General features: G+C 41.3%; 1 protein-coding gene across 1 annotated transcript in view; it reads left to right on the top strand.

Annotated features, from left to right (window-relative positions):
• The window catches only part of gbe1b (glucan (1,4-alpha-), branching enzyme 1b), a 124091-nt gene that overhangs the window by 83721 nt on the left and 13519 nt on the right, over window positions 1-26851 (top strand). The window contains exons 13-15 of the mRNA XM_036537233.1: window positions 8747-8931; window positions 10943-11073; window positions 26432-26549. Of these exons, the coding sequence (XP_036393126.1) occupies window positions 8747-8931; window positions 10943-11073; window positions 26432-26549 (434 nt within the window). The remainder of the gene's footprint in view (window positions 1-8746; window positions 8932-10942; window positions 11074-26431; window positions 26550-26851) is intronic.

The following is a 26851-nucleotide window of genomic DNA, read 5'->3' as shown; positions in this document are numbered from 1 at the left end:
GAATGGGACCGGGTCGCTGTGAGCTCCACAGGGTCTGTTGGAAAGGCAGTCATGGCTGCCTGGTCCTTGGTGCATGCTTAATCGCATTGCTTAATGAAAAAAATCACCATTCTCCATTTTCACTTTAGTCCCGAACATAACCGGGTGGAAAAGCAGGTCTCATATAACTGATTAAAAAAAAAATTTCAGTCTGCTGCTTCTTTCTCTCACCAGATCTCACATCAGTCCCTGTCATTTGCAGCTGAATGGGTAAGGCTGAGGGAAAGCATAGGCAGGGCTGCCTGTTATTGGTCATTAGTTGTCATCCTACAACAGGCTCACTTTAAAGTTGCATGTACCACTGTCCGGTTCAACCCATTGGCTGTGGATTGGTGTGACCCCCCCGGGGAGAGACTACACCCAGTGTCTGCCAGTGCAGTCGTCTAAATCAAAGTGCAGTGATGTTCTTGCCAGACTCTACCACCGCTTTGAATCGGCTCTTTGTAGATCTGAGGCTCCGTGTATCAAACCGCTCGCCTTTTAAAACAAGCGCGGACAACACTTTGTTGTACGGATTGTCTGACATCTGCTCAGCTGATGAGATCAAATACAGGGCACAGGGCACAGGGCTCCGTCTTGGTTTTTTTGTCTGAAAACAAGACAGCACATAGATGAGAGGACACAGATGGACAGGGGCATCACCTTTTGATCACACGTTTTGCGGCTGAGCAGGCAAGTTTACTCCAGTGGGCCGTTTATGAGCTGATCTGCAGATATGTAGGCTGCGAGACAACATGAGAACGTGGCTTTTTTTGTCCTTAAAATCCTACCTTTTGCAATTAAAAACAAAAGCTGTCAGGACAGATCTTATTAATCAGCCTCTCCTTGTCTAGCATTGTTTAGAATTTCTGACTTAAAAGCATGCTAAAAATAAGAAGATGCCATTGTTTCCATACCTAGTCATAATTAAGAGATGCTTCCGCTTAAGATCAGAGGAGTAAGCCTTGACAGTATGAAGCGGCAGCCTCCGTCAGGTAGGAGTGCAGAGAGGCGATATGTCTGAAGAGTGATTAAATTCCAAAGCAGTGGCACTTTGTTTATGGGAAAAATAATGGCTACGTTGCTGTACAAAAAAGTAGGGCACTCGTTCACAGCGGGGGTACTGATATAAACATGATGAATGGAGACCTTTGACCCCCATCGAATTTGAATATCATAATGAAGCCATCACTCTACACCATTGAGAAGCAATGACCACATGTGCACGGCTGTTTCTCTCTTGTTAAATTACACGCCCTCCTGTGTGTCATGCATGTGTTGTATCAAGAGGATGTCATACACGCAGTTCCCTTATTTTCACAGGATATGCTGCAGTGCATTTGCACCAACGGTGGCTGTGCTGTCTTTGTGAAACATTATACTGAGCCATCTAAAGTTTTTCTTTTTTTTCCCAGCTTGTCTTTCATGTGCCTCCCAGAGGGTTCCCTAAAGTCAGGCTGCCAAACTCAGTTCCTGGAGGGCCCTGTGCACGCTAGTTTTATTTCCTAAAGATTTCCCTGTCTTAATCAGTCCCATTACCTAATTAGCTGTTTATGTTTAGACTTGTGACTCTCCAAAAATTCACTGCGGTGAAATAATTCTTGAGCATATGAAAATGTATAGCTTTCCACTGGGGCTTATTATTTACAGATATGTGCAAAATTTCAAACCGAGTCTGACCAGGGTAATTAAGCAATTACAAGCAGAGTTTACAGCAAAAAAAAACAGCCCTGCCGAAACTGACTTTGTCGCTCCTTTCTTGAAGCTGCAGATACTTGAGTTGTGTTTCTAATGATATATGATGGCTTACAGTAGCCTGCAAGTGTTTACGAATATAGTGAAGACCTTGTGGGGGGATTATTGTTAAACAGATCGTAAATCCTCTCTAAGGAATGTGACAGATGTTGTGTTTGCTTGCAGAATTTTCTTTCCATGGTTGTTTTCTGTGCAGTCTATGTAGAAACAAAAGAGTGTGACAAGTAACCTTGGGTCATAGACAAGAGGACATTGTGTAAAATGTTTATGATGGAACAAGTTGATTGCCTGCTTTAGTCTTATTGTTTGTCATCCTTCTACTGCTTCTGCAGATGAAGGCAATTGATTAAGCTTCTTTTCATGATTCATCAACAATAGGCCTCTCTACACCGGAAGTTAAAGGATATTTGAGATCTTGCATTTTTGTTCTGAATTGTTTGTACTTGCGGTGTGAAAGTTTCCCCTCATACCCAAAATACTAATTCATTCTGTCTTATGGTGTATTCTGACTCTCTTTTCCTGTCCACGACAGCACCAGTGAATCATGTTGAGTATTGTACTTAATACGAAGATCTTTTGGAAAGAAACGGCAAATAAAAACGTCGGCAGTATTAAAAATGTATGTAGCTGTATGCAAAAAAAAAGTACACCTTCCTAAGTACAAACAAGGACAAAGTAATACATTTACACATAAATATTACATACATATTTCTGTTAATTATATGTACATTTCAGTAGCTTCATGCTACATGCACAAATGATGTGGATTCAGTTTGTCCTTCAACTCCATGCCTGCTGTTGACCTCATGATCAAAAAGTCAGTGTCTTACCCACGATTCCATGCAACAGACGTACGTTATACACTACTTTGTCTATGGGACACTTTACTAAATTTTTTATGTAATATTTTAATGGCTAAGTGATCATTTCATGTTATGATGTGAAGCATTCCATTCAGTTAATTAACATATCCCGCTGATTCAAGTCTATCGGGACACTGTATATTCCACAAGGATTCTATTTTAGTCAAGCAACAAGAAACTGAAGTACAGGAGATGTATATGAGTAATTAAATGTGGCCTATATGAGTGAAGGACACTTGATGTGTTATTGGAGAGAAATGAGAGTGGGGAAATTGAGGGATACTGTTGAAGAAGGGAGCGGCAATCAAAGCACAGTGAGGAAGGTGAGGCGTTTACGGCCTCTAATTAAGCTGATCCGAAGTCAATGAGTCACAGGTTTCCACGGGGACAGTGATTGAACATGTCTGGGAAACAACAATCTTAGCCCTTCACTTTAATTAAGAAACAGATTAAAAGCAAAGTAGGTGAACTGCAAATAAGCAGTGCAGGCCACGGCTGTAAACTTCTCGGATAATGAAGCTTTTATGTCACTGATGCGCTGTGGCGTCGTGCTGTTTGCTAGGTCAATGTCTCACTCAGCTCTTTGCAAAACAGTAGAAATGCTTTGTTTTTTGTTTTTGACCAGCCATGTTGTCAAATTAGACTACAATCCTGAGGTTCAGGCACAGTTTGGATCACTTTTCCTAGCATGATTTTCCCATAGTGTTAAATTAATTTTTAAGAAGCCTTTGAGATTTATCTGCCTTTTACCTGAGACCTTCATTCTTCAAAGTATTGTTTGAGGTGTTTTTTGGTTACATTTGTTGTGTTTTTTATGTGTCTTCCAACATTCTCCCTCAGTTAATGAACTAAATGTAGCTAGAATCTTTTCAAAAATAATCTGAGGTATTTTTACATGGTTGTTTTTTGCCTATACCACTCAGTAGCTTGCTTGCAGCTGTGTGTTATTGGGTGTTAGTGCTTTTTTTATCAACTTGTTCTTTTTACAGTTTGTATTTATGTTTGGTTTTTACATGCTTGTGCATGAAACTTTTTTTTTTTGTTGGTTTACATGCAAAGTAAAGGGGAGAGAGTCATGGAGGGCAGTATGTTTTCTTTTTTATTGTAGAATGACACTTTGATTATAACTTGACCCATTTTTTCTCAATTTCAATGTAGCCAAGTGTGAAAGCGGCTGCATTTTTTCACTGCTGCTTTGACACTTATTGTGTCCCCAGAGAAATGAAATTGTGAAATCTAGTTCCAAAATCACTTAGTTGCCAAGTCAGAGTGAATGTGCAAAGCAGTCATTCAGGGCCCCTTAAACAAAGTCTTTATAGTACTTGACATAACTCTAGGGCCAATAGAGGTAAATTGAGATACAGGAGTGATGTATTGAGCTGTGTTTTCAAAGTTCCAATGTCAAACTGGGGAATGCCTCTATTTTGACATTCAGCAGAGAATGAACACCTGACAAAAAAGAGTGAAGTCCAACCATCCTTTTGAAAATGTGTCATAAGTGTTACTATACTTACAGATAAACGGTTTGATCTGCACATAAGAAAGTTCCAGAGTAACCATTTGAATGGAGATTTGATTTTTTTTATTTGCTGTTATCCAGATCAACTTGAATAGCTTAAAATGATTTACATGTTTTCCATTTATACAGCTGAGGCAGTTTGGGTTAAGTACTCAATGGTATGACAATAATTGCCTACTTGGGAATTGAACTGGCAAACTTTCAGATCACAAGCTTTGTCTCTTAAGCACTGTGCTCCATTGCCTCCCTATTGTAAAAGTCCCACATTAGTAGGGCTTGTGTAAATATATTATAAACTGAGAAATGAGATGTGTAGGTGAAGCAGTGTTGTTAATATACATACACCATTGTCAAAGCTACAAAATCTTTAGTTGTAATACATTATTTCTTTGTATTTTTCTGGAAAGAACAAAATGACTTCACCTCCAGGTCTCATTGCCTACATCTAATGAATGAGTTGTATAGCAACAAATTCCATCTCACCTTTCTGTATGTTCAATTATGCAGAGACCCCTGCACTACCCTCCTCTCTTTGAATTCTTCTCTAAGAGAACGTTTTGGTTATTTCGAATTTGAATAGTGTCTTCTCTGCATATTAATTGATTTCACGCCATGAAGTGGTGTTTAGTTTAGTGAACGCTATAGTCCTGTAGCTTAACAGGAGATACACTTTCTCAGGTATCTCAGCCTTTGTCTGGGATGGCCTACCTTAACCTTAGGGAGATCACAGAGGCTGGCAGTGAAGCAGACAGAACTAGTCAGAGGGTGTCAGAGTTCACAGGCACTGGTACCCTCTTGAGCAAATGCATAGTGTAGTTGAATGCTGCATTACATTACATTCATTTATGAGATGCTCATATTCAGAGTGACTTCCAACATAAAATAACAGAAGTGTATCCAATCGAGTTGAACAATCAACAGTGTCAGGCCAGGCTAACAACACTCCCAAACCCCAGACTAGTGAGTGTGAGCAGAACACTATTACCACACACAGGCACACACACACACACGCACACACACACACACACAGACTTCTCACATAATAATTGACAGATAACACATACAATGCAATGTCAGATCAAGAGCACATTTTGGAATAGTTGTGATAATCATAAAATTTGAGATGGTTAGAAAGGTGTGCAAATGTTGCCAGTAAGTGTGACTGTGCCAGTTATAATGCAGATGCCTTGGAGAATCTTTAGATTTAAAAATTTTCCAAATTCAGTATATCCTACATGGATAACTTTTGCAGTGATTATTGTGTGTGTGGCACACGGGCTAAATTAAAAACCCTAACTAATGCAGAAGCATGGCTCGCAGTGTGTGTGCGCATCAGTGCTTCTTCAACAGCTTTTAATGTATTTCATTATAAACCGTTTTTACTCCCTGTTTGTTCCACATCATGCAGTCACTTTTTTCTTCCCTCTCAGAATAAACAACTTGCTTTATCTTCATTGTTTTGTGCCCCCCCCGACCCCCCACCCTTGTTGTCATTGTATTTCAACCCCCTCCCTCGGAATTCAATTCTTCCAGACTGTTATTTTATGATGTTGTCTCGTCAGCTGATGATGGATTCATTATCTCATCACTCTAGCTGCCAGGACTGTCATCCGTGGCCTGCCTTTTCATTTAGAGCACAGACTGAGTGTGCAGATATATTCCTTGCCTGTCCGGCTCTCCCTGTGATCTTCTTTTTGTGGTTTGCTTTTGTTTTTTTTTTTTTGTTCTCTCCCTAGTGATCCTCTCTGAAGCTCATGAATGTCATTACCCCAACAAGGCTCGCTGTGAAAATGGTGTCGGGAGAAATTGTTGAAGCCTTCCCGTGTCTGTTCTCTCAATGAAACCAGCGTGGATTTAGGGACCCAGGTACAAAAGAGTGACCACTCCCACCCTTAGAAGGGAAATGGCATGGAAATATGTCATGTAGCAATTGACGGAAAATTTGGTAGTGACTTTTCAGAAGTAGAAAAGTTGCTGTTGTCTTTCTGGTTGCTGATGAATGCGTTCTCATTGCAGTCATCATGGATTCACTGCACACTAAGCCCCTTTACTTATGACTCTCCTATGCTGAAACCATCCTATGAGGTGACAGAAATCCTCTGTAAAGAATGTGTCAGACTTTGTTCCGGCCAGCGCTGGAGCTCATAACAGCATAGCTGACAGAATAGTGTATAATGTTTATTGACCAGTGGCCCCATGGACCCACTGTCTTATCCTAGTTTAACCCTAAATGTGGCCAGATGAAGTCCTTGCAGGTTTTCCACATCCCACATCTCCCAGTGAACTTCCTGGCACACCTCCATGCTTGTCTTCCCACGTGTATATTTATTAATTACTGTACCATTACTATTTAGTATTCACAGGCCTAGCAGTATTGAAGGGGTGTATTTCACAGTAGTGGAGAAAGTGTCTCCCTGTTTGCATCCCCTGTCTCATAGAGGCCACGTCACAGGTCTCCGTTTTCGTGTGTGTGTGTGTGTGTTAGCGCACGTGTGTCTCTGGCCAAGCTGGCGACACTGAGTTTATATTTGGTCCTTGTATGCCTCTGCTTTGTATCTTTCGGAGGGTAGATACACAGTCGTTTCTTATGCAAACTAGCAATCACGTTTCATTGTCCCAGTACTCCTGCTAAGAGGCTTTGGCTTGTTTTATAGCTGTGTGTGCTTGGGTTTGATGCCGGCTTGCAGTCCTGACCTATTTGTGTCATGCACTAGTGACTGTGTTGGGTTCCTTTTATTTAAAGGGTCCTATTCAAGGCTTAGTTCTTTGGTTTGTGGAGCCTTACACTGCACGATTTGCAAAGTGAGTATTTATAATTCATGCAGTCCTAATTCATCTCTGCAGGGATCATTTGATGTTTCGACGGTGCTGTGGTTCCCCTGTGTAGGCTTCCTATTGGACATTTGCCCCCTTCGGAGGGTTACATCAGGAAAAGATCCTTTGGAGTTTCTCTGTAGTGTTTCACATAAGATGTGTTACGCTTCACAGATTGCTGCTTTTGGATAGACTGCTTTACATTGCTGGGATGTGCAGTGCTCTGGATGAGGTGCAGATGATGACAGGCCCTCCATGTGGATCCTTCAGTCAATAATCTCAAACTCTGGTGGTGAGGTTACTCTAAGCAACAGTCCAGTTTCTTTTTCAGCCAACAGCTTGTGAATTCCAACTTTTAACCCACTGTAGAGAAACAGGCAAAACGGTTTGAGCTCATTCTTGCAGGGCAAACCTGTCAAGGATGATGTCAAGAGGACTCCAAGGTGCCTGTCATGTCCCAAAATCCCACAAATCATGAAGGTGGCAAATGATGTCATGGCAGTCTGCAGTGACTTGTAATAGGTGGCATATACTGTGATAGACTGGCCTAAATTCATCCGCGTATCATTTTCAGTATTACTTTGGCCATGAAAACTTTTTTTTATTCTGCTTGTGATCTGCAACAGCTGTCTGAATACATTATGATTATTATGTCCTGTATTTCAGCAGCAAAAAAAAACATTAAAGGGTATTCTTTGTTGATATGAATTCAAGATGAGATATATTAATTTGCAATTCATCTAGTGAGAGGTGAAAGGCTAAATACAAGCAGAGTAATATCTGTCATTCTAGGTTTTTTTCTGTCTTTTGTGAGGTCAGACCTGTCAAATGCTTTGTGTAATGTCTCTTCTTTTCATTCTTGTTCTGCATGCTGTTTCAGTGCCACTCAGAAATGATATACAGTAAATGTCTCTTGGTGAAATAATTCTGCATAAATTTGCTGCAAAGCAAAGTTCAAATGAAAGTTTTTGGATCCGATTGCAATTTGAGATATTCTGTTTTTTTTCCCCCTGTTGGAAGCTTTCATGTGTCTGCTAATCCAAAAGGAATCTCCTGGGTATGGGTGTGTGCACTTGTGTGTGCATGCATGCATGCCTGCAGCTCATGTGGGCATGTGAGGGGTTGGTTGTGTTAGTTAAGACATTTATCATTGTTTTCTGGGTAAGTGTCCTTATTCATGAATGTTAATGTTATACAACCATATACATTGTCCTCCAAAACGTATTAATACCACTGATTACATAAAAGAAGATGGAACAGAAATGTAAATATTGGCTTACATGTTAAATGTTACATGCATGTTTTATGGAAAAAAATCCTTTATATCCTTTATATATAGTGACCCACATGAGTCCAGTACACAAATGACACTTGCAGGAGCTATACTTTCTTTTTGAAATTTATTTGCAAAATAAGTCAGTTTTTCCAACTAAACTTTATATTTATTGAATTCATTATTCATCTCTTCTATTCCAAGCTTTTGACTAAAATTCGGTCTGTCAACAGTCTTTCGTTAACTCTTTAAATTACAGTAAATTTAAGCAGATGTATTTTTTTTCTGTCTTCTCTCTGAAATGATTATGATGATGATTTGGAATCAATTTTAGTCAAAACTAAATCAACATAAATGCTGGTGAGATTAAATCTGCACCTCTGTTGTGTGAGTTTTTTTAAGCATCCTAAATTAAATTTGGATATCACATTAATTGTGCATACAGTTTTGCTTAACAGAGTGTGTCTCAGCATGTGAATCTTTTGCATCCTCCTTGATTTCTAGGTAACGAGTTTGGCCACCCAGAGTGGTTGGACTTCCCAAGGAAGGGGAACGACGAGAGCTACCACTACGCCCGGCGGCAGTATAACCTGGTGGACATGGACCACCTGCGGTACCGTCAGCTGTATGCCTTCGATCGCGAAATGAACCGCACCGAGGACAAGTACGGCTGGCTGTCGTCTGGACCGGTGAGGCCCGCACTGCTCACACGCGTGTGTGTGCTCATGTACACAAACAACAGCAGATAACAGCCCCGCGTAAACCATACAAGATGACTAAGGCGTGATTCATTTGTGGCAAATTCTTTTGATCGTACTCCTCTGTGCAAACGGGAGCTCACTTCCTGTGCTGTTCTGTAGCTCCTCACAGGGTAAGGAAGCGAACAGAAGTGATGATCTGATACAGCTTTTTTATTTTTTTTCTCCGGGAGCTGGTATTAAAGTAATGGGATAATGCAAATTGAGTCCGCGTGGCTGAATCGGCGGGGATTACGAGAGCGACTGTGTAATTGATTCAGTAATGCTCCGCCTGTGATCCAGTGCCCAGATTAGGGCTGCTTCACCTTGCAGCGTTTGGCTGCGACCTTGATCCCATTTCTTTAAGCAGTAGGCGGGTGGAGAATAAGAAGCGAGAGTGTATCGCAGCTCTGGCTGGAAGGGTTAGTGTTTTTTTTTGTTTTGTTTTGTTTTGTTTTGTCCATATTTAGAAATTTTTGCTCCGCCTCCATCATCTGTGTCTCCTCCTCATCCAATTTGCACTCGTACAAAGCCAGGATGGTGCCTTGCACAGGAGCCCTTAGGGACTGGTTAATTTGTCATTCTCCAGGGGAAAAGTCTGTCTGTGAATTAATCCCTTGCGGGTCCAGCTCCCCGCTAATCTAAATGAGGGAAGAGGTGCTTTTCACCTGGCTCCGCGGGTAGGTTGATTAGTCTCTTAGGTCTAAATGGACTTGTGGCATTGTAGGAAACGGGGAGGGATCAGGAAGGGGGATTTTGCATTGTTCTGTCTGAGCTGTGTCGTTTTAGCCCTACTGAGGATCGCCCCCTGTAGGTTTCATACTGAATCTTGCACTGACATCTTTGAGGAGCAGATTGATCAGCAGACACACACACACAAACACACACACACACACACACACAGACACAAACACACACACACCAATCTGCACCACCCAGAGAGGCTATAAAACGCATCGCTTCATCAAATATTTCTGATCAATATAGTAGCATTTATTCCCATTTATTTAAAAATTTTATGAATCGGTATAAGGCAGCCAGAATATACCTTGTTCTGGTAGCTGTAAACAGTGAGTAATGTTTTGCCTCTCAAAGTCACACAGCTAGTCTCAGGCAAAGGCTTTATTGGTGGGTGGGAAGGCTGGGCGGGGTCAAGCAGTAAGGGGGCAGGGTGATAAACCGTTTCAACTCAAGCACAAATGAGCGAGGTGGTAGGGAAAACATACAGGGGTTTAACTTAAAAGTACAATCCATGGCTCCCGCTTTGAAGACATGCTGTGGTAGGCTTCAAACAGGGGTAGAAGTCGAACACAAACTGAAATCCATGTAAGTTCAACGACGCCAATCGGAGGGGGGTTCCCGTCGTGATGTAAACAGACACAGTGTGGACACGCGAGTGGGCGCTTTCCTCTGAGGCCACTTTCATCTGTTATTCACCTCATGCCAGGAAAGTGCAGTACTCGCAGCTCTTCTGAGATGTACACACACAAGGGCTCCAAAGCGCTCCATTTTAAAGGAATACGCAGACGTTTCCGCTCTCTGCTGTGAACAGTGCGCTCTGCTCTTGTAAGGAATGCCTGGGAGATTAAAACAGAGGCCAGGTAGCGGCGATAATAGGCCCTGAAGTTACATTATCAGGTGCGCACTTCAAAAAGATTTCAAGCTGTCAAGATGTGATGTGCTAGTTTCGATTCTTTCCCATCTGTCTGTTTTTTTTCAGTAACTAATGCCACCTCTTTCTATAATCCTCTATATTTAAAAAAAAAAAAGATTGCTCTTGAAATAGGGGATAAATTGAGCATTCGTCATATGAGCACTTGTTGAACATTGTTGCCTTTTGTCCTAATACCATATTGCTAGATATATTAATTATATGTGACAGCTTCATATGTGAAGTGGAGTGTATTATACTACTGATTGACTGGCCGATTAAAAATCATTCCCACCTTCCTTCCCCCTGCAGGCCTTCATCACCGCTAAGCATGAGGGAGACAAGGTCATTGTCTTTGAGAGGGCCAACGTTGTGCTTGTCTTCAACTTCCACCCCGCGAAGAGCTACAGCAACTACAGGATTGCAGTGGAGTCGCCTGGGAAGTATCCTTTCTTTCTCCAGTCTTTTTTTTTCTTCTCCCAGCAGTCTTGCTCTCTGCAGGTAAGTGCAGTGTTTCAGCAGTGTCAAAGTCACCCCTCCCTAGAGAAGGCCAGCCTCGGCTGCATATGTCAGCTGTCGGGGTGACACGGCTGGGCGTGTTTACAGGCCTGGGCATAACGCGCAGTGGACGACTGTGAGCCCCCAGTGTCTGGCTAATTAGCCCAGCATCTGTCCGACTTTGCACCGCCTCGCTTTTTAAGGAGCCCGTAATGGCTTTTGTTCACATCTGTTGTTTTGGTCTTTGTTTTTTTTTTTTTTTTTTTTTTTTATGGGAAGCGTTCGCCACGGTGGCTCCCCCGAGCAAGAGTGACCTCCCCTAACCCTCCTCGCACGCTCTGCAAGCTGCGCAAATGAACCGTGACCATACATGGTGTTTTGGGAGAGGTGTCTGGTGGGGTTCACGGTTAAGGTGCTGAGAACACGATGCGATGCGCTGATGATATCTTCCTGATTTTCTCTGGCTACAATTAAACTCGGAACTGATCCAGCGTGCAGGTTCACAGTTAACCGTTTTTACAAGCAGTAAATGTTGAACCGTGTCAGGAAAAATTGTGGCACCATGTGCCACAAGTGATGGGTTGAACTGTTTGTGGCATCTGTGAGCTATAGACAAAATGGAAATAGTTTTTTGCCATTTATGAGGCTGTCAGTGAAATGAGTTATTCAGGTGGAAGGCATTGCTACCAGTGCAGGGAGTTCAAAATCTAAAATACAAATATGGGCATTTGATAGAAAGTCATCCAAAACACCCAGTACGTTGGATTTTAGGTTTCAGACAGAACTGTTTAAAGTGGTTAGTAATTTGAGGGTAGTTGTTCCCCATGATTCCTCCTACCAGCCATGGAAAGCACACAGGTAGGACCGGCTCTGTTGGGATGTTATTAGAGGAAAGAGTCTCAGCAGAACGCCATCTGCTGATACTGTCACCCCAGCAGAGAGACAGCTCCGTCTCTCAGCGTCGCGATGACAGTGACGGGGAGTAATTTAATGAGACAGCGTGTTTTGAGTACCACAAGCAGAATGATCGGGGGGGGGCAGCGAGCTCGTATCCGTGAGGAAGGTAGTCTTCAAGGGCAAGTCATGCCAGGCTCCCACCAATCTGAGGAATGCTAAAACCACACCGCCACAGTTGTGTTTATGATTTTCTCCACTGAGATTGCTAATCCAGACCAACCCAAACAAACATAACGAGCAGAAACTTTTCCGTTCATCCTGTGTGCTACACGGCTGTGTTTGATGGATGCTTGGGGATAAGGTGCTTGGGCGTTGTCATGGAAGTTAAAAGGGTTTATTCTCCTTAGCTGTCACTGTGGTGCTCTGTAATGGATACAGCCCATTATTAAAAGTTTTGTGACAAATGCACTAAAGTACAATGCTCCCTAAAAGCTTAAAAAACTCTGGAGAGCTGGAAAACCCCCATTTTTACAAGACAGTATTAGGGGTAGAAACTGGGGAATTGGTTGTGACAATGGTGGTAAAGTTCCCTTTTCTAGTAACTGTCATTCTTGCCTCCACATAATGTGGCCTAGATGCATAAAAATAATAAGACTTTATTTATAATTCAGAAGAGCACAGATCCAGAATTTCCATTTCCTGAAGGAGACTATGGACTTTCTTGTTTCACACCCTGTACGTATATATATTTTGAAAGCGTTTGCATGGCCAGTGTTTACCGTTTGCTTTCATCTGGGTCGGGTGACGGCTCTTCCTCCTGGCTCAGACATTCTTTGATGTGTAAAGAGGGGCCCTCCGACAGCGGGGAAGATGGCAAAAATGTAAATAACACATTTAATTGGCTGTATGTGTATTTCTGGTGGCCTTCATTATGTGGAAGAGTGGTAAACACAGGAAGGGATTCGCGGCATCCCGGACTCCATGGTACGGAGGAGGAACAGGGGGGCACGTGCCCCGAGACGGCTGTTTATCGGAGGGAGCATGTGCAAAAGCTCCAATTAGGAGACGTGATGGATGAAAGAGTCACTCGAAGACAAGAGGGGGAGGCCATCCCGAAAGAGGTTCTCTTGATTAGAGCTGTCACACACACTTACAATCCCACATGCTTCTAATGGAGGTGTCCAGCATTGGGACCGTGCTAAGCCACCATGTCCAGACTGCTGCCATTATTTCCTGTATGCCGTCGTGGCCCACCCTGACCTGTTGGCTGCAGCAGCACAATGCACATGCCATGCCGATACTGTTCAGCTTGCTCTGGCAAAAGACCCAGGTCTGCAGCATGGAGTGGACTCAAAAGGCACTTACCCCCCCCCCCCCCCCCCCCCCCCCGCAGACAAGTAACATTATAGTGACAGATTCACGTTCACGTTCATGGAATTTGTATGAACATTGCCAGAATTGGCAAAACAGCCTTCTTAAAACTCTTATCATCAGAAACATTATGTGGAAATTATTTGGTAAGTGCATGATTAAAAAGCTTGGGAATATTTACTTGGTGTGTGGAAACAAATGCGAGAGGAAATTCATTGAATTCTAAATGAGTGTTTTAAATAGACTCATTTTGGCAAAGGAATGTAGGCACAGAATGTTGAGAAGTTGTTCCAAAATTTAGGTGGTTAAGGGAGATAGATCAAGCAAAGTGAGCTCATTTCTTGGCAGAGACATACTGCGTAATCCCTAATACAGAACAATCTGTGAAAATGTGAAAGATCATCAAGGTTGTTGGCAAAATGTGCGCTGTGAAGGGATGAGTTCAACAGGGTGGGCTTTTTGTGAAAAAAATCCTATTAGCGTTTCCACGCAGAGTATTTCTTCTCCATGTTCTTCTTCCAATAACCTGTGTAATGAATTTTGGCCATTTTCCAGAATGAGGCTGAGATTGGGCTGCCTCTCATAGTGCCTACTTCAATGTCCTTGGAGTTAAGTTAAATTACTCACTAATAAAAGAAGCAGTGGCCACAGCGTTACCAGCATGTTATTGCATGGGCCCAGAATTATCATTTTCCCCCACATGTCAGTACCACTATGGGTATAACGTAGGTTTGCATGTGCGCCTTTGTTTACATAAACCCAAAATCAATGTGTGTACAGCTGGATAGAAGATATGCAACAAAATACCTATGCCTCCAGAGCATAGGACAGCATAAAGCTAAGGTTTTCCTAACTGAATGTGAACAGTAAAGGCGATGGAGGAGTAAGCGGTGTTTAAAAATGTATAAATCCCAGTTTTATCTCACAGCTGTCTTTCTCAGGTCTTCTTCAAACTGAAGCTAAGTATGGTTATGAGACCGTTTTCATGCTTAGTGGAGTCAAGGTCACGCACAGTAGAGTTACAAAAGGTAACCACAACTGTACTATACTGTCACAAACAGTCCTGCTAAAAGCAAATTGTGAGACTCATTGTTAACTCCAGTTAGCATGCAAATGAACATGAGATTAGGTGTGTTATAATACTAGACTACTGGTAGCAGTTTCACAGTGAACAACTGTGCAGATAATTGCAGGTCATCCCCACCCTTTTTTAGAAAATCAGACAAAGCTATTATGCCTATCTAGCAACATGTCTAACAACAAATACGTTAAGTGGCATCTTTGATTGCTCTGTTTAGTTAACAGATACTGTCTTTAACAAACCTAACAGAGATGCATGCAAGTATAGCTTGTTTATTTGTATATATCCCCAAATATATTAGTGATAATTAGTGTTGTTGGGCCTTTTTTGATCATTTCATATTTAATCATTGCTTTTCATTGCTAGCTTATGGCCCTGGAAGTTTTGTCCCTGACAATACCCAAGAATACACGCACTCTGCAGAGAGTGCATTATCTCGGTTGCCATGGTTATGTATTTAATCAGTCCTGAGAATGGAAGGCGTGATTACAGTAAGATGGGAGAATAAAGCAGGAGAATCCTCAAAAAATAAGCATTGCTCATTTTGTCATTAAGTCATGTATAAATAATTGTTTGTCTTCAGTGTACCTGTTAAAGGGAATGTCAGGGAATGCAGTCAGATCTGACCTGGCTTACAGTCTTTGAGGTCTCATTCTCAGCGGAGAAAATATATACACAATGAGCAAACATGGCTGTTCATGTTTGCTTTTGCTGGCTGGATTTGTTTGGGTTTTGATGAGAATCTCATACAAAAGGGTCACTCTTCAATCTTGTTTGTGCGTTTTGAGGGTGCTGTCTGTGGAGTACATCACAAATTTGACTGCGGTGGAGAGGCGCTTGTCTTCCAGCTTGAGATCACCTCCCCAATGCCCTCTTGCGGCCTTTGAGACAGCTGAAGTGAGTGTCTGAGCATTCACACGCTCGCAGAGGACTTGTGGCTTGGTTGGAGCAGCCAAAAAAAGGAGAAATGCATGAACAAGAAGCCTCTATCAGCTCTATCTCCGTGAGCTACTGTCAGAGAGGGAGACAGTGAGAAAAGGAAGCAAGGGGGGGAGAGGGACAGACAGAGTGACAAAGGTCACTGCGCCAAAGCAGAGAGGAGACAGCTGTTCGGAGTAGTGACACAAACTCTCTTTATCTGCAGTCAGACCTCACAGTTGACTGAGTAAAAGCTATTGACTCTCTGAGCTGCTCAAAGGAGGATACACAATAGGTATATATTACAAGCTCCAGAGTTTAAGAAAACAAACTTTGAAGTTTTTCAGGGGCTCCCTTTGTGAAGTGAACTTGAGGGAGGTGCTGCCAGGATGGGGAGACCATAACTTTGAATGTCCTTCAGGCTCTTCTTTTTTGGTTGCTTTTTTTCCTTCTTTCATTCCTCTCGTTTTTATTTCCTATTCTAGCGAGAGACCGAAAAGGTTGTGGAGTGCTCCTCTCTGTTGCTTTTAATGCCTCTCGAGGATGAAAGGGATGTCACCAAGCACACTTAACCCCTTTTCCCTTGATGTTTTGGAAGAAGGGGCACCGAAACTGTTATCTTACTGCACATCTTTTTTGGAAAGGAGAGACAAATCCCACAATGCATCAGACTGAGCCGGTTGTTGGGTTGTGATCCATGGCCAGAGACTCAAGTCTGCGGTCAGACCGAGAGCCTCTCATCTCGTCCTTCCCGTATAGTGCAGGTGGTTATATCTTGCATGTTGTCACCGAGATCGGTGTGTTTGTTGCCTGGAAGAGCCACCCAGGAGTTAATCTCCCAGAGCACAGTGTGCTGCCAACAAACAGCAGATTGGCAACGCGGATCAGCGCTAAAAGACTACCCTGATGGAGTCCCTGCCTCGCCGTGAGGCGAACCTGTATTCTGTGGTCCAGTGTTTTGCAAGGTCTGGATTGCAGTATTTCCAGAGGTTGCAACTACAGCTTTGTAGCCAAAAGTTTTGTAGCAGTCTGCTCCTATTGACTCCACTCACTCAAAATTGACATCGAAATTGCAGAATGAGCAGATCTCCCATTTCTAGGGGCTTTATCAAAAGAACAGTACTGATGCCGAAATGTGCAGAACAAAAACAAAGCAAAAATCTTGGCCTGTTTTCCCCGTGATGTCAAAGACTGTTGTTTTTAGATATGCCTGAAAGATATCACCTAAGGTAATCTGAAGTACAGGTTAATGAGGATAGTGTTAATGACAACACCAAAAATGGCTCCTGGTTTGTATTGCATACATCAGGTTATTTGTACCCAGGTCTTGAAATTCCTTACATATGCCTAAATCTTGGTGCCTTAGTGGCTTTAGCTGTCAGTTTCTGCAAGCAAAAATACTTAGGGTTGACTTTAAGTGTATATATGCAATTTAGACATCATTATTTTCTAGACAACCCCGCTTTACATCTGCACTGTATTAAGTGAGTTCATGCAAGTTTTCAGACTTCAAAGCCAAAAATGGCTTTGTCCACACACAGGAGGTACTCCCACACTTGACGACAGGATTTGACTACCACCTTCTACAAAGCAGTGAAAACTCTTGTTAAAACGGTTTTCTTTGTGTCAGTTGTTCCTCCATGTTAGTGTTAATTGCGTGTAATATCTTCTACATTGGGCTTTGTTAACAAGTGAGTCTACTGCACTCTACTGACATGCTAAAATGAATAAATTGTTAACAAAGAAAGGGAAGAAGCAGTGATATGGTATGCTGTGGCATTCTACCCTGTGAATGTATGCAACTCTATTATTTCTACTGTTAACATGAAATAAACATATATTTTATAACTGATTATTCAAATGAACATAATACTAGATTGAACGGTTTTCCTGTAAAAGGTCTGTATAGAAAAGCTTGCCTGCATCTCAGTCACCGATTTTCTCATGTGTGAAAAACATGGAACAGGCCAGCAAAAACAAAGTCTCTGTCAATGTCAGCAGTCAAATCATTGAACCTTGAATGTACAAAATTAAACTTTGAACTCACATGAGCCTTCTGACTGCTTAAGTCAAGAAGTTGTTTAAGACAGGTGGTGTCCAGCCGAGAAAAGAATGTATGCTCACAGGCACCACCCTGTGGAGTAGCAAAATAACAACAGGTCATTTCTTGGTCTGTTGGTTATATGATGAAAGACAGCAGGGAAGAAAACTGACAACAAGCTGGCTAAAACAGCTAATAGGCAACACTAGCATTATCGATATTGTCCAAACTCTGATCCACAGTAATGATGTGAAAATGATTAATGGTGGGATGAATCCAGGATTGTACTGAACCAAGAACCCTATGGTCATCTTTATTATAAGGTAGTACAATAGCAGAATTAAGATAATTCTGTGCAGCTGCCACATGCATTGTAAAAAGCACACCCACTCTCTATCTTTCTCTTTCTCTCTCTCTCTCACTTTCTATCCCTGTCTCTCTCACCGTCTCTCTCTATTTGTTGCTCTCTCTTTCTCTCACACACACATTCACTGTCAAAACTTTTCCACAAGTAACTGTAAGTGCAAGTTTTCCCTAAGTAAAAACCACACCAGAACTACAAGCCATTGAAATTCAATCGACTCCTGCTTTTCGACAGGTACTCAAAGTACCAGTGTTGTTTTTCTTTCAGGCTCTCAATGGGTGCGTCCTCCAGGTAGTGCGCTTTATCCAGCTGGTTGGAATATTTGAAATCCCTGTTGGATGCTACCATGAAAGCCCTACCTGTCAGTGCAGATATCTCTTTGATATATATCGTACCAACGGGCATCTGAGAGTGTCAGGTCATCACTCTCACAATCTGTCTTTTTACTTTAATGCTATTCTAAATAATTCAGCTATATCAAGAATTGCTTCTGAGATAGATATATACGTACTTTTTTTCGCGAGGAGAAGAGTGGTAAAATTGATACAGTGCATACACAAGACCATTTTGGAAGTTCTGGATGGGCAGTGTTTGGATTTTAGGAAATGTGCACTGCTATGTCGCAGAATGTGTGTGGGTGTAAGAAAGGCTGGTGGAAATCGGTAAATCCTCCATGCTTGAGGTGATTGGCAGCTTTGTATCTGGTGTCACCCTGTGCGCTCTCAGTAAGCTGGACGGGTCCGCAAGAGCGTGACCGTCTCATAGTCACATCCGATACGCCATCGCAGCATTTGATTTGGGTTGGAATCCAACTCAGCGCCCCATCATTTTCAAAGACATGGAAGGGCAGTTTTCAGCAATGGTAGATTAGGCACAGGTTGCTGCTGATATAGCAGTGCAGATTATCTTTGGTCCTCCCCTTTGCAGTGCAATGTGTGTGTGTGTGTGTGTGTGTGTGTGTGTGTGTGTGTGCACCTCTAAACCCTGGGGAGGCTGATGGGAGTAATGGTTAGGGACCTAGTGTCGAGCAACCAGATGGTTGGAAATTCAGAGTAACTGACCTGAATGTAAATAGAGTATAAATTTAAGGTCTAATGTACTTTGTGAGTTGTCTATGTAAGTTCATCTGCATAATGGTGTCTGCACAGCAAATAATAAAACTGTTAAAATGTTCCTACAGTGATAATTTGAGTCTGTGTGCTTGAAAATGTTAAGCAGATTCAGGAGTGGTACTTCAGACGAGGCTGTCCATCGTGCCTTTTGTGAGTGGATTTTTGAAAACGTTACGTGTCTTTATAAAGGACCTAAAGCCTTTGCTTAGCCAGGAAATACATCACTGGCTATTTGATAGGGGCGTCCTTCCAGCCAAGAGACTGTCGCCATCGAACCGATCAAGGCTCCTGTGAGTCGTGAACAGAATCCCATCTGAGGGAGAGACTGTGCTGCAGCCCGCCCTGTGGTCACGACCGTGTGCGGATTCTGTTTGGATCATTAGAGCCTCTAATCACTGATTGCGGTCCCTTTTCTGCTGTTTCACCTCAGGTCACCACGGACCACTTTCCCAAATCAGACTCTGTGTTTACAAAGGCTGTATTGATCACCGCTTCATGGCTGAACTGCAGCCTGCTGCATTTTCAAGCCTTGGGAATAATTGCTGAAAGCCACAAACCACCAATTTGTCAGAGAGCCTTGCTTCTCTCCTCAGACAGGTGTGCCAGGGAACGTTGGATTAACCATTACCTTTTATCCACCCCTTTCACATGCATGCATGTGTGCGCGCACACACACACACACACACACACACACGCACACACACACACACACACACACACACACACACAAACTCTGTAAAGTACCTGACATCCTGAATGTGGTTATGTTCTCATAATCCTGACCCTTGTGCATGCATGCCTGACTGAACTGTTTTTTTATGACTGCTTGTTTCACATACAGGTCAGGCACTATGTCATGCCTACTTGACCTACACACCAGGCAAGTGTTCAGGGGTTATGTTGCACACTTGTATGTTCATATACAGTGCTAGTACATAATGTGTCAGTGAACCCATCTGAAAATGAGTTCCTTTATGACTGCTTCATTATTTAGCTCTATAATTATAGGCTGCTTTCCATTCAGTCACATTCCAACACAAGGCTAGGCTAGCTAGCTAAGTTATAAGCGTTTGCTTATCAGAGCATCCTTGACTGAGATGGAGCATACTAGTTATGCATTACCAATAATAATATTGATAATGATAACAGAGAGAGCCATTATGAAATGACACCTATACCCCCAATGGAAGTTCACTTTTCGTTATGAAAGTCATGGCACTCAAAGCCTACATACATCATGGAGCACCTGTAAATCAGTGAAATGACCACCTAATCATCTACTGCCATCTAGTGTACAGTGCAGTACTGCATAATGCATGAGTTGCCAGTTGCAGAATTTACACTTTGCTATGTAGGTAAGACTCACATGTGCACGCTGCAGTCTGCTATCAGTGCGCCATGAGTGTTCCTCGCAGATCCAGGCATTTGTTTTGCAAGCATTGGGGTAGTATACAATAAGCCTTTCTCCTCAGGTAGTATAAATAAGCCTTTAGCCTCGCTTACTCACCGGCGTGTTTTTTGAAAGCCGAAACTGTGGCGCACAGTGTCCGTGGCCCCGGCAATGAGATCTGTGAAGGCTGCAGCGAATAACCTGGCGCTGTTCTGTGATGAAATTCAGGTAGGCCTAATCCATCTTCTGGTGCCAGCCCCTCATTGATCACAGTGCGGCAGGCTGAGGACAGGCCTTTTCATGCGAGGTTACAGCCAGCCAATGTGGACGCGGTATCCCCAGACGGACGCTTTTCTGATCATCAGTCAAGCCCGCAGTGCAAGAGGTGCAAGTGATGTAAATTCACGAGGGGCGTAAGAAGTTATTCCGCCACACAGCGGCTTGTTCAAATAAATCAGATTTGTCGCCATTTTTATAGCTGTGCGTATCAAAGCTGCAACCGATGCACTCTCGTCGTGAGGGGAATTGCAGAGGGCTTCAAACGTTATTACATACAGTGTCCCCAAAGATTACCTTGTTCCTGCCACAATGTGGCTTGTAAATATGTGAACCATTGCAATTAAATCCATTGAGCCAGTGGATGTAGACATTGATCAACTGCTTTAATCATTTGTGACATGAGTAGTCTTTAATATGATTGAAAATAATCAGGTACAGCTGGGTTTTTTCCATCTGCCACAGCCTTTGAGAAAATATGTATTATTGGTATTTTTATTAAAATTTAAACTCCAAAGTCCACAAAGAGTGCTCCTTGAAAGAGCACGCTGTGAAGAGTTGTTATGCATTGAAGGTGGGTAAGCAAACTATGACATAACTTCCAGAATAGAGCAAGGTTTTCTCAGGGTCTGGAGAGCAAGGTGGTACATGCAGGACTGGAGGAAGGCTGGAAACAAAGGTCCATCATAAAAATGTTTTTTCTGAACAAAATATACTTTAAAAAATATGCAATTCAAAGCATTGCAAAGGTATACTTTAAGTAATGTCATTTTCATAGTCAAAGTTAAGTGGTTTACAAGGCTGCCTTTTAAATAAACAGTTTACTTCAGTGTACTTTGCCCTCTACCTTGGCAAAAGAAATTTAGTTTATATTAACTTTAAATCAACTTCTTTTTGAATAAAAATGCACATCATAAGTATGGTAGAATTAGAAGAAATGAAAAGTGAAAGAAAAGTGAAGATTACAGAAGTGAACTGTGCTAACCCTGACATTGAAAACCATTTTAAATCCAGCCAAAAAGGCAAGGACTTCAGTACAGCATGTTATTGAAATTTACAGTAGTGGAAGTTGCAGTGGTAGCTCACAGTTAAATGTGAGTTTTAATGCATTGTCATCAGTGTATGTTCATAATACATTCATAAAGTTCACATTTATCTAATTACCCTTATGGTATAAGTCCTGGAACACATCCCTGTATATACAATGTTACTTATATCTTATTGGATGAATAACATTTTTGGGCAAAGTGTACCGTTGTTTCTGAAAAAATGGAATGATTTTGTAATCAGAATTACAATGAAAATAATCTGATGAAACTGTTAATATGCGTTGTTAAATACCGTACCTAAATACTATCTATTGTTTGTGTACTTTAAATGCTGTACATTGCTGTGCTGAACTCTTCAGTGAGGTAATTTGTAAAATACATTTAGTTATTTTTGCTCATTATGCAGTAATACTTGGTTATTTTAACAGTGTATTTTACTGGCTACCTAAAATAACTTATCATTACAATGGACATTCAGTTCCTGCTTGATGTCAAATGTAGTTGACCACCCGAGGTTCCTAAAGCTATTTGAAAAGATGATTTTAGTTAATCAACAAAAACAATCTGTAAAGTACTCTGCAGCAGCAGTAAGAGCTACAGCTGTTGTTCATTGGAAATATATGGAGTTTTTTTGTCCTCTTCTTTTAAGGACTTTAAAGACATTTTATAAACACTGACATCTGCAAACCAGTTTATTGTAATCTGACAATTCTGCAATTCTGCAAAAAACAGTGGCAGTATCCTTGACAGTTTCACAAATTGCTTTTTGAGGCATGATGAACATTGCAACCGAAATTTTAAACTAAACAAAAATCAATGACACGGTGATACAAAGGTGAATATGAAATTCTGCAGACTGTAATCAGGAGGGAACTACCCAAAAGAATGACAGCATACAAATGTTTTGCAGTTAAGGTTCATTGATTTAAATCAAGTGAAAGTTATGTGCCAGGTGTAAATACTGGACAGTTCAAATGTAATAACATATTGTTCTTGTGTTACTCTATGTGCAAATGATGTGGTTTGATTGGCTTATAGCCAACATGTTTTTGCACAACATTTCCATTGCAAGTTATATTATGATAGATCTAGGATTATGCATGTAAATCTATTGCAAATTGGTCCATCCATTTATGAGAAAATGTATTAAAAGTTAATATAATAAATCATCAAAATGGCAGAAAATCCAATATGGCAGAGCTAGCTTGTCTAACCTGGAAATTTTGTGATTAAAGTCTATTCCTTATAGGTGATTTATTGGAAATTTCTATTAGAATTGACCAATTTTGTCCCAATATTGTATTTGCCACTGAGTCATGTGGCATTTGGGTGTCAGATTCTGTCCTTCACTCTCTTCAAACCTGCCATTTTTTGTGCAATAAACTAAATTGTATACCTGTATTGAAAAAGATGTATTTATAAAAAATTTAAAAAAAATCTGAATAATGGAAAGGATGTCTTGCACTTTCCATGCTTGTCCTCTACTAAAGATACCGTAATAGTTCCAGTGAAGGTTTGAAACCTTATGTTAAAAAGGTATTTCCAAGCTGAATGCATCTATTGACAATAATGATTTCCAAGACCTCTTAACCAGTGTCTCCTCTTTTCAACATGACCCCCGTATACACTATTCAACAGCTGCTGGCCTCTAGTGGTAAGACCCTGTTGTGGCATGTCCAGTACTCAATCACTTCTGTTTTGTAAGTGGAAAGACAACAGGAATGGACAGTGGAGTACCATTTCCCTTTGCAGAGAGAATACTCAGAACAGCACTTGGTTTTAATCATCAGTATCAAAGCAGACAAGCAGGCTGCAAAAGTGGAATTTTCCCAGCCCTGTAAGAGGATGACTGAGCATTTGAGGATCTCCGACTTGCCTGTGTAAAGATGAGCAGCTCCCTCGTTACTTGCGCGGCTAATTAAGTGTTTGTTTACACCTTTATGCCATTCTTGTACATTTGTTTCCCAGCATGACATCTGCATCCCTTGGTGTGGGAGGTAAATAAGGAGCTGAAAAGGGACGGCCTCAAAGGAGCAACTGTTGTATTTTCCCCATCTTATATCGAAAGTACACAGGACGTACATAGTTGTCTTTATGCCAATTAATATAGAGCATTTTGTGCTGTAAGAAAGGTCTGAAAGTTTAGAGGAGCAAATAATTAGTGTGTGTGTGTGAAACATGCCACTTTCCTACTTGAAGATGAAGTTCTAACTGTTCCTCCTGCTATGTAATGTTTTGAGTTTCTGTTACTGCAATTACTAGTGCTATTTTCTAAAACTGTATGAAGACTTCTACCATTTCATTTGCAATCTTTTTAACTGTTTTGGTCCAATTGGGCATAGTACGGACTTCTGAAAACTGGAAGCTAAGCCTGGCCACTTTTGGGAGGTTTATGTGGTGTAGCCAATTAAGCAACTGTTGAATTCTGAAAGCCTTATCAGGTGTTGTTCTTGCTTTATTAGCTAGAGCTTTGGAATGCTGTAGTCTACTAAAATTTCTTCCATCTATAAACAACATACATCACATTTAATATTATTCAGCAGCACACATTATTCAATGCCAAACAGTTTCATTAAAATTAAGACGCACAAATGTCAGCTGTGGTAAACTTTCGTGTTTAGTAGAATTAGCCATTGTGTCATGCATTTAGCTAAAGAAAATTTCTAGCTTGCTATATTAATTTTATTTAACCTCGAACTTGCTACATTTTGTGTTTTCTGATAATTGGCTCTGTTATCAGTGTTATTTTTGCTAGGTGAATATTGTTTCAGAACACAAAATGCTAGCTCATAGAATCTATGACATAGATGTGAGATTAGTAATACCATAGCAATAGCATACATATATGATTTTAAATTAAACCTATTTACCAGTAAAATCACTGGAACATGTAAATGGTATATCACCCAATACATACACTAATAAAGTGTTCCAAACTATTGTTATTGTTGAAAATGTGGATGGTGAGTTGACACCAAAGTGCTACTAGTGTACACAGCTTGCCAAAGAGGAGCAAGTGAGGTGCAAATGAGCTCTTTATGTTTCTGTCAGAACTATCTAGCGACATTATTTTTCCCTGTTGCAAGGGGAAAAGGCCTATTTTACATCAGTAGTGCATCAAAATTATTAGCTTTAATTATCTGGGTCAATTGGTGACCCCTAGAGAAAAAGAAGCATTGCATCATGTTTTGATGCTGTTTTGAGTGTAGCACTTTCATTAGCCTTGAAAAAAAGCAACGGGTGAAGTTTGCCATACTGGATTTCAAGGATTTTGTGAATTTTGTGCGTGAGAGGCCTTAAGATATTAATTATAACTGTTTGCTTGTTTGGTTTTTTCTCCCTGTGTTGGCACTGTTTTTATGACCCCTGAGAAGAGTGCGTTAATTGCTCTGGTACAAGTAGTGGTGTCCATAAACATTAAATACAATGGGGAAGAAATGTTTTCAATTGGGTTTACACAACATGCAGAGGTAGGAGCAGAATAAATGTTAAGGAAATAGGGAAAGAGACTCTTATAGGACAAGAAAAAGGATCCCCCTTCAAAAATAAGTTCAAGCAAGGAAGTTTAATGCATAAATTCTGGGGGGAAGTTCCTACTTTCATGTTTTGTTAATGTGAAGCTTTTATTTATTCAGGTGGCTGGCTCTGATTGTGCCATTTGTGAAGTTATCCCAGTGGGTGGAACATTATGTTGTAGCTGATGATTACTTTTTTGGGGGCGGGAGTGAGATTCATCCCAGAAGCTCCACAGCCAAAAAGTAATAGAAAACTTTAACTGACGAGTCTGTCAATCATTCTTTGAAAAGTCACAACCAATGTAAGAGAGCACTGTCATTTAGTGTGTGCATTTGGGCAAGCTATGTATTGATTTTCTCCTCAGAACACAATTTTTATGTACTTCTAGGAGCTCTGTATAAAGACCTGAATAAGCATTTTATATCATGTTATATTGTTTTACTGCGTTTGTCTTAAAGTGTTCAGGAAAAGAGACCTACAGAATTATTTTATGTGCGCATTTCACCTCAGATAGAAACCTCTTTGACTTGCAAAAATAGCAAGTTATTCTTCCTTTCTGCAACCCAGGGACATGTTTACTATGATGCTAAAAACTGATTGAGATGCAGATTTGATTGTTTAGGGATGCATGACATTATATAATGAATTTTGGTTGATATTTCATCAGTACATAAATAAGTTATTATCAGAGTAACAGAGCAGAGTATAGAGTGTAGTGAAGCTTCTCTTGTTATTATGTTCATTCTCACTGTCATATCTCTGAAAATAAAAAGCAGCCTAAATGAAGATGTAGTCACATGGTTACCGTATGCAAACGAGGATAAGGCAGAAATGCCCATTCTCAGATAGGAAGAATTGTGGAATTGGCATATTGCCACCTATCCATCCCAAACTCTCCAGAGTATAAGGAAACACTGTGTTGCCCCCTTATATATGAGTAGGTAAATGGCTTCAGATCCTAGGCAATAAGCAAAGGAATGGAGTTGTATTTTTTAAATAAGCTGCTAAGGCTCTGTGAGCCATGTCTGCTTTAGGTACGCTGATAAAATGATTGTACTTTTTCAATGCTCCACGTCTCAGATTGGGAGTAACTCAGTGGGAGGCCGCAGTAAAAGGAATTTCAGCACTCTATAAAAAGACATCAATCATTATTTGTGCTGTGCTGTGCCAAAACTACAGTATGATAATGAGAGATGGTGTGAGCTGTTGTTTGCTTTCTCTGTTGCCTGTTGTGTCACATCCTCGCCTCACCTCTGCCGCAGTGCTCCTTAACTCACCCTCCCTCCAGATACAAAATCAAGTTGGACTCCGATGACGTTCAGTTCGGGGGTCACGGCAGGCTGGATCACAACACAGAATTCTTCACCGAGCCCGTCCCTTTCAATGATCGGCCCCACTCTATGATGGTAAGTCTGCTAGTAATCACATTTTCAGTGTACTTTTACATTGCGGGACTTACTTTTAGTGGGAGTCGCAAGTCGTGATGGGGAAATCCGAAGCTCTAGATCTGCAACCCCCTGGTCTGACCGAAAGCACAGTGATCCTGATCTTCTGTTCCTTTTTTGTTGCTGGAAACAGATCCAGGATCTCTCTGAACTGACGTGGCTTGGTTCAGAATAATTCCCAAAGCTTTTGAAGACGGATGAAATGGGTTTTGATGAGGGGGCGTGAAAGTGTCACTTGCTCTGTGGCCTTCAGCGGTGTCCTT

This window comes from Megalops cyprinoides, chromosome 9, assembly GCF_013368585.1.
Source record: "Megalops cyprinoides isolate fMegCyp1 chromosome 9, fMegCyp1.pri, whole genome shotgun sequence".
Classification (NCBI taxonomy): domain Eukaryota; kingdom Metazoa; phylum Chordata; class Actinopteri; order Elopiformes; family Megalopidae; genus Megalops; species Megalops cyprinoides.
Note: the sequence above shows the minus strand (reverse complement) of the source record. Positions and strands in the feature narration are given on the sequence as shown.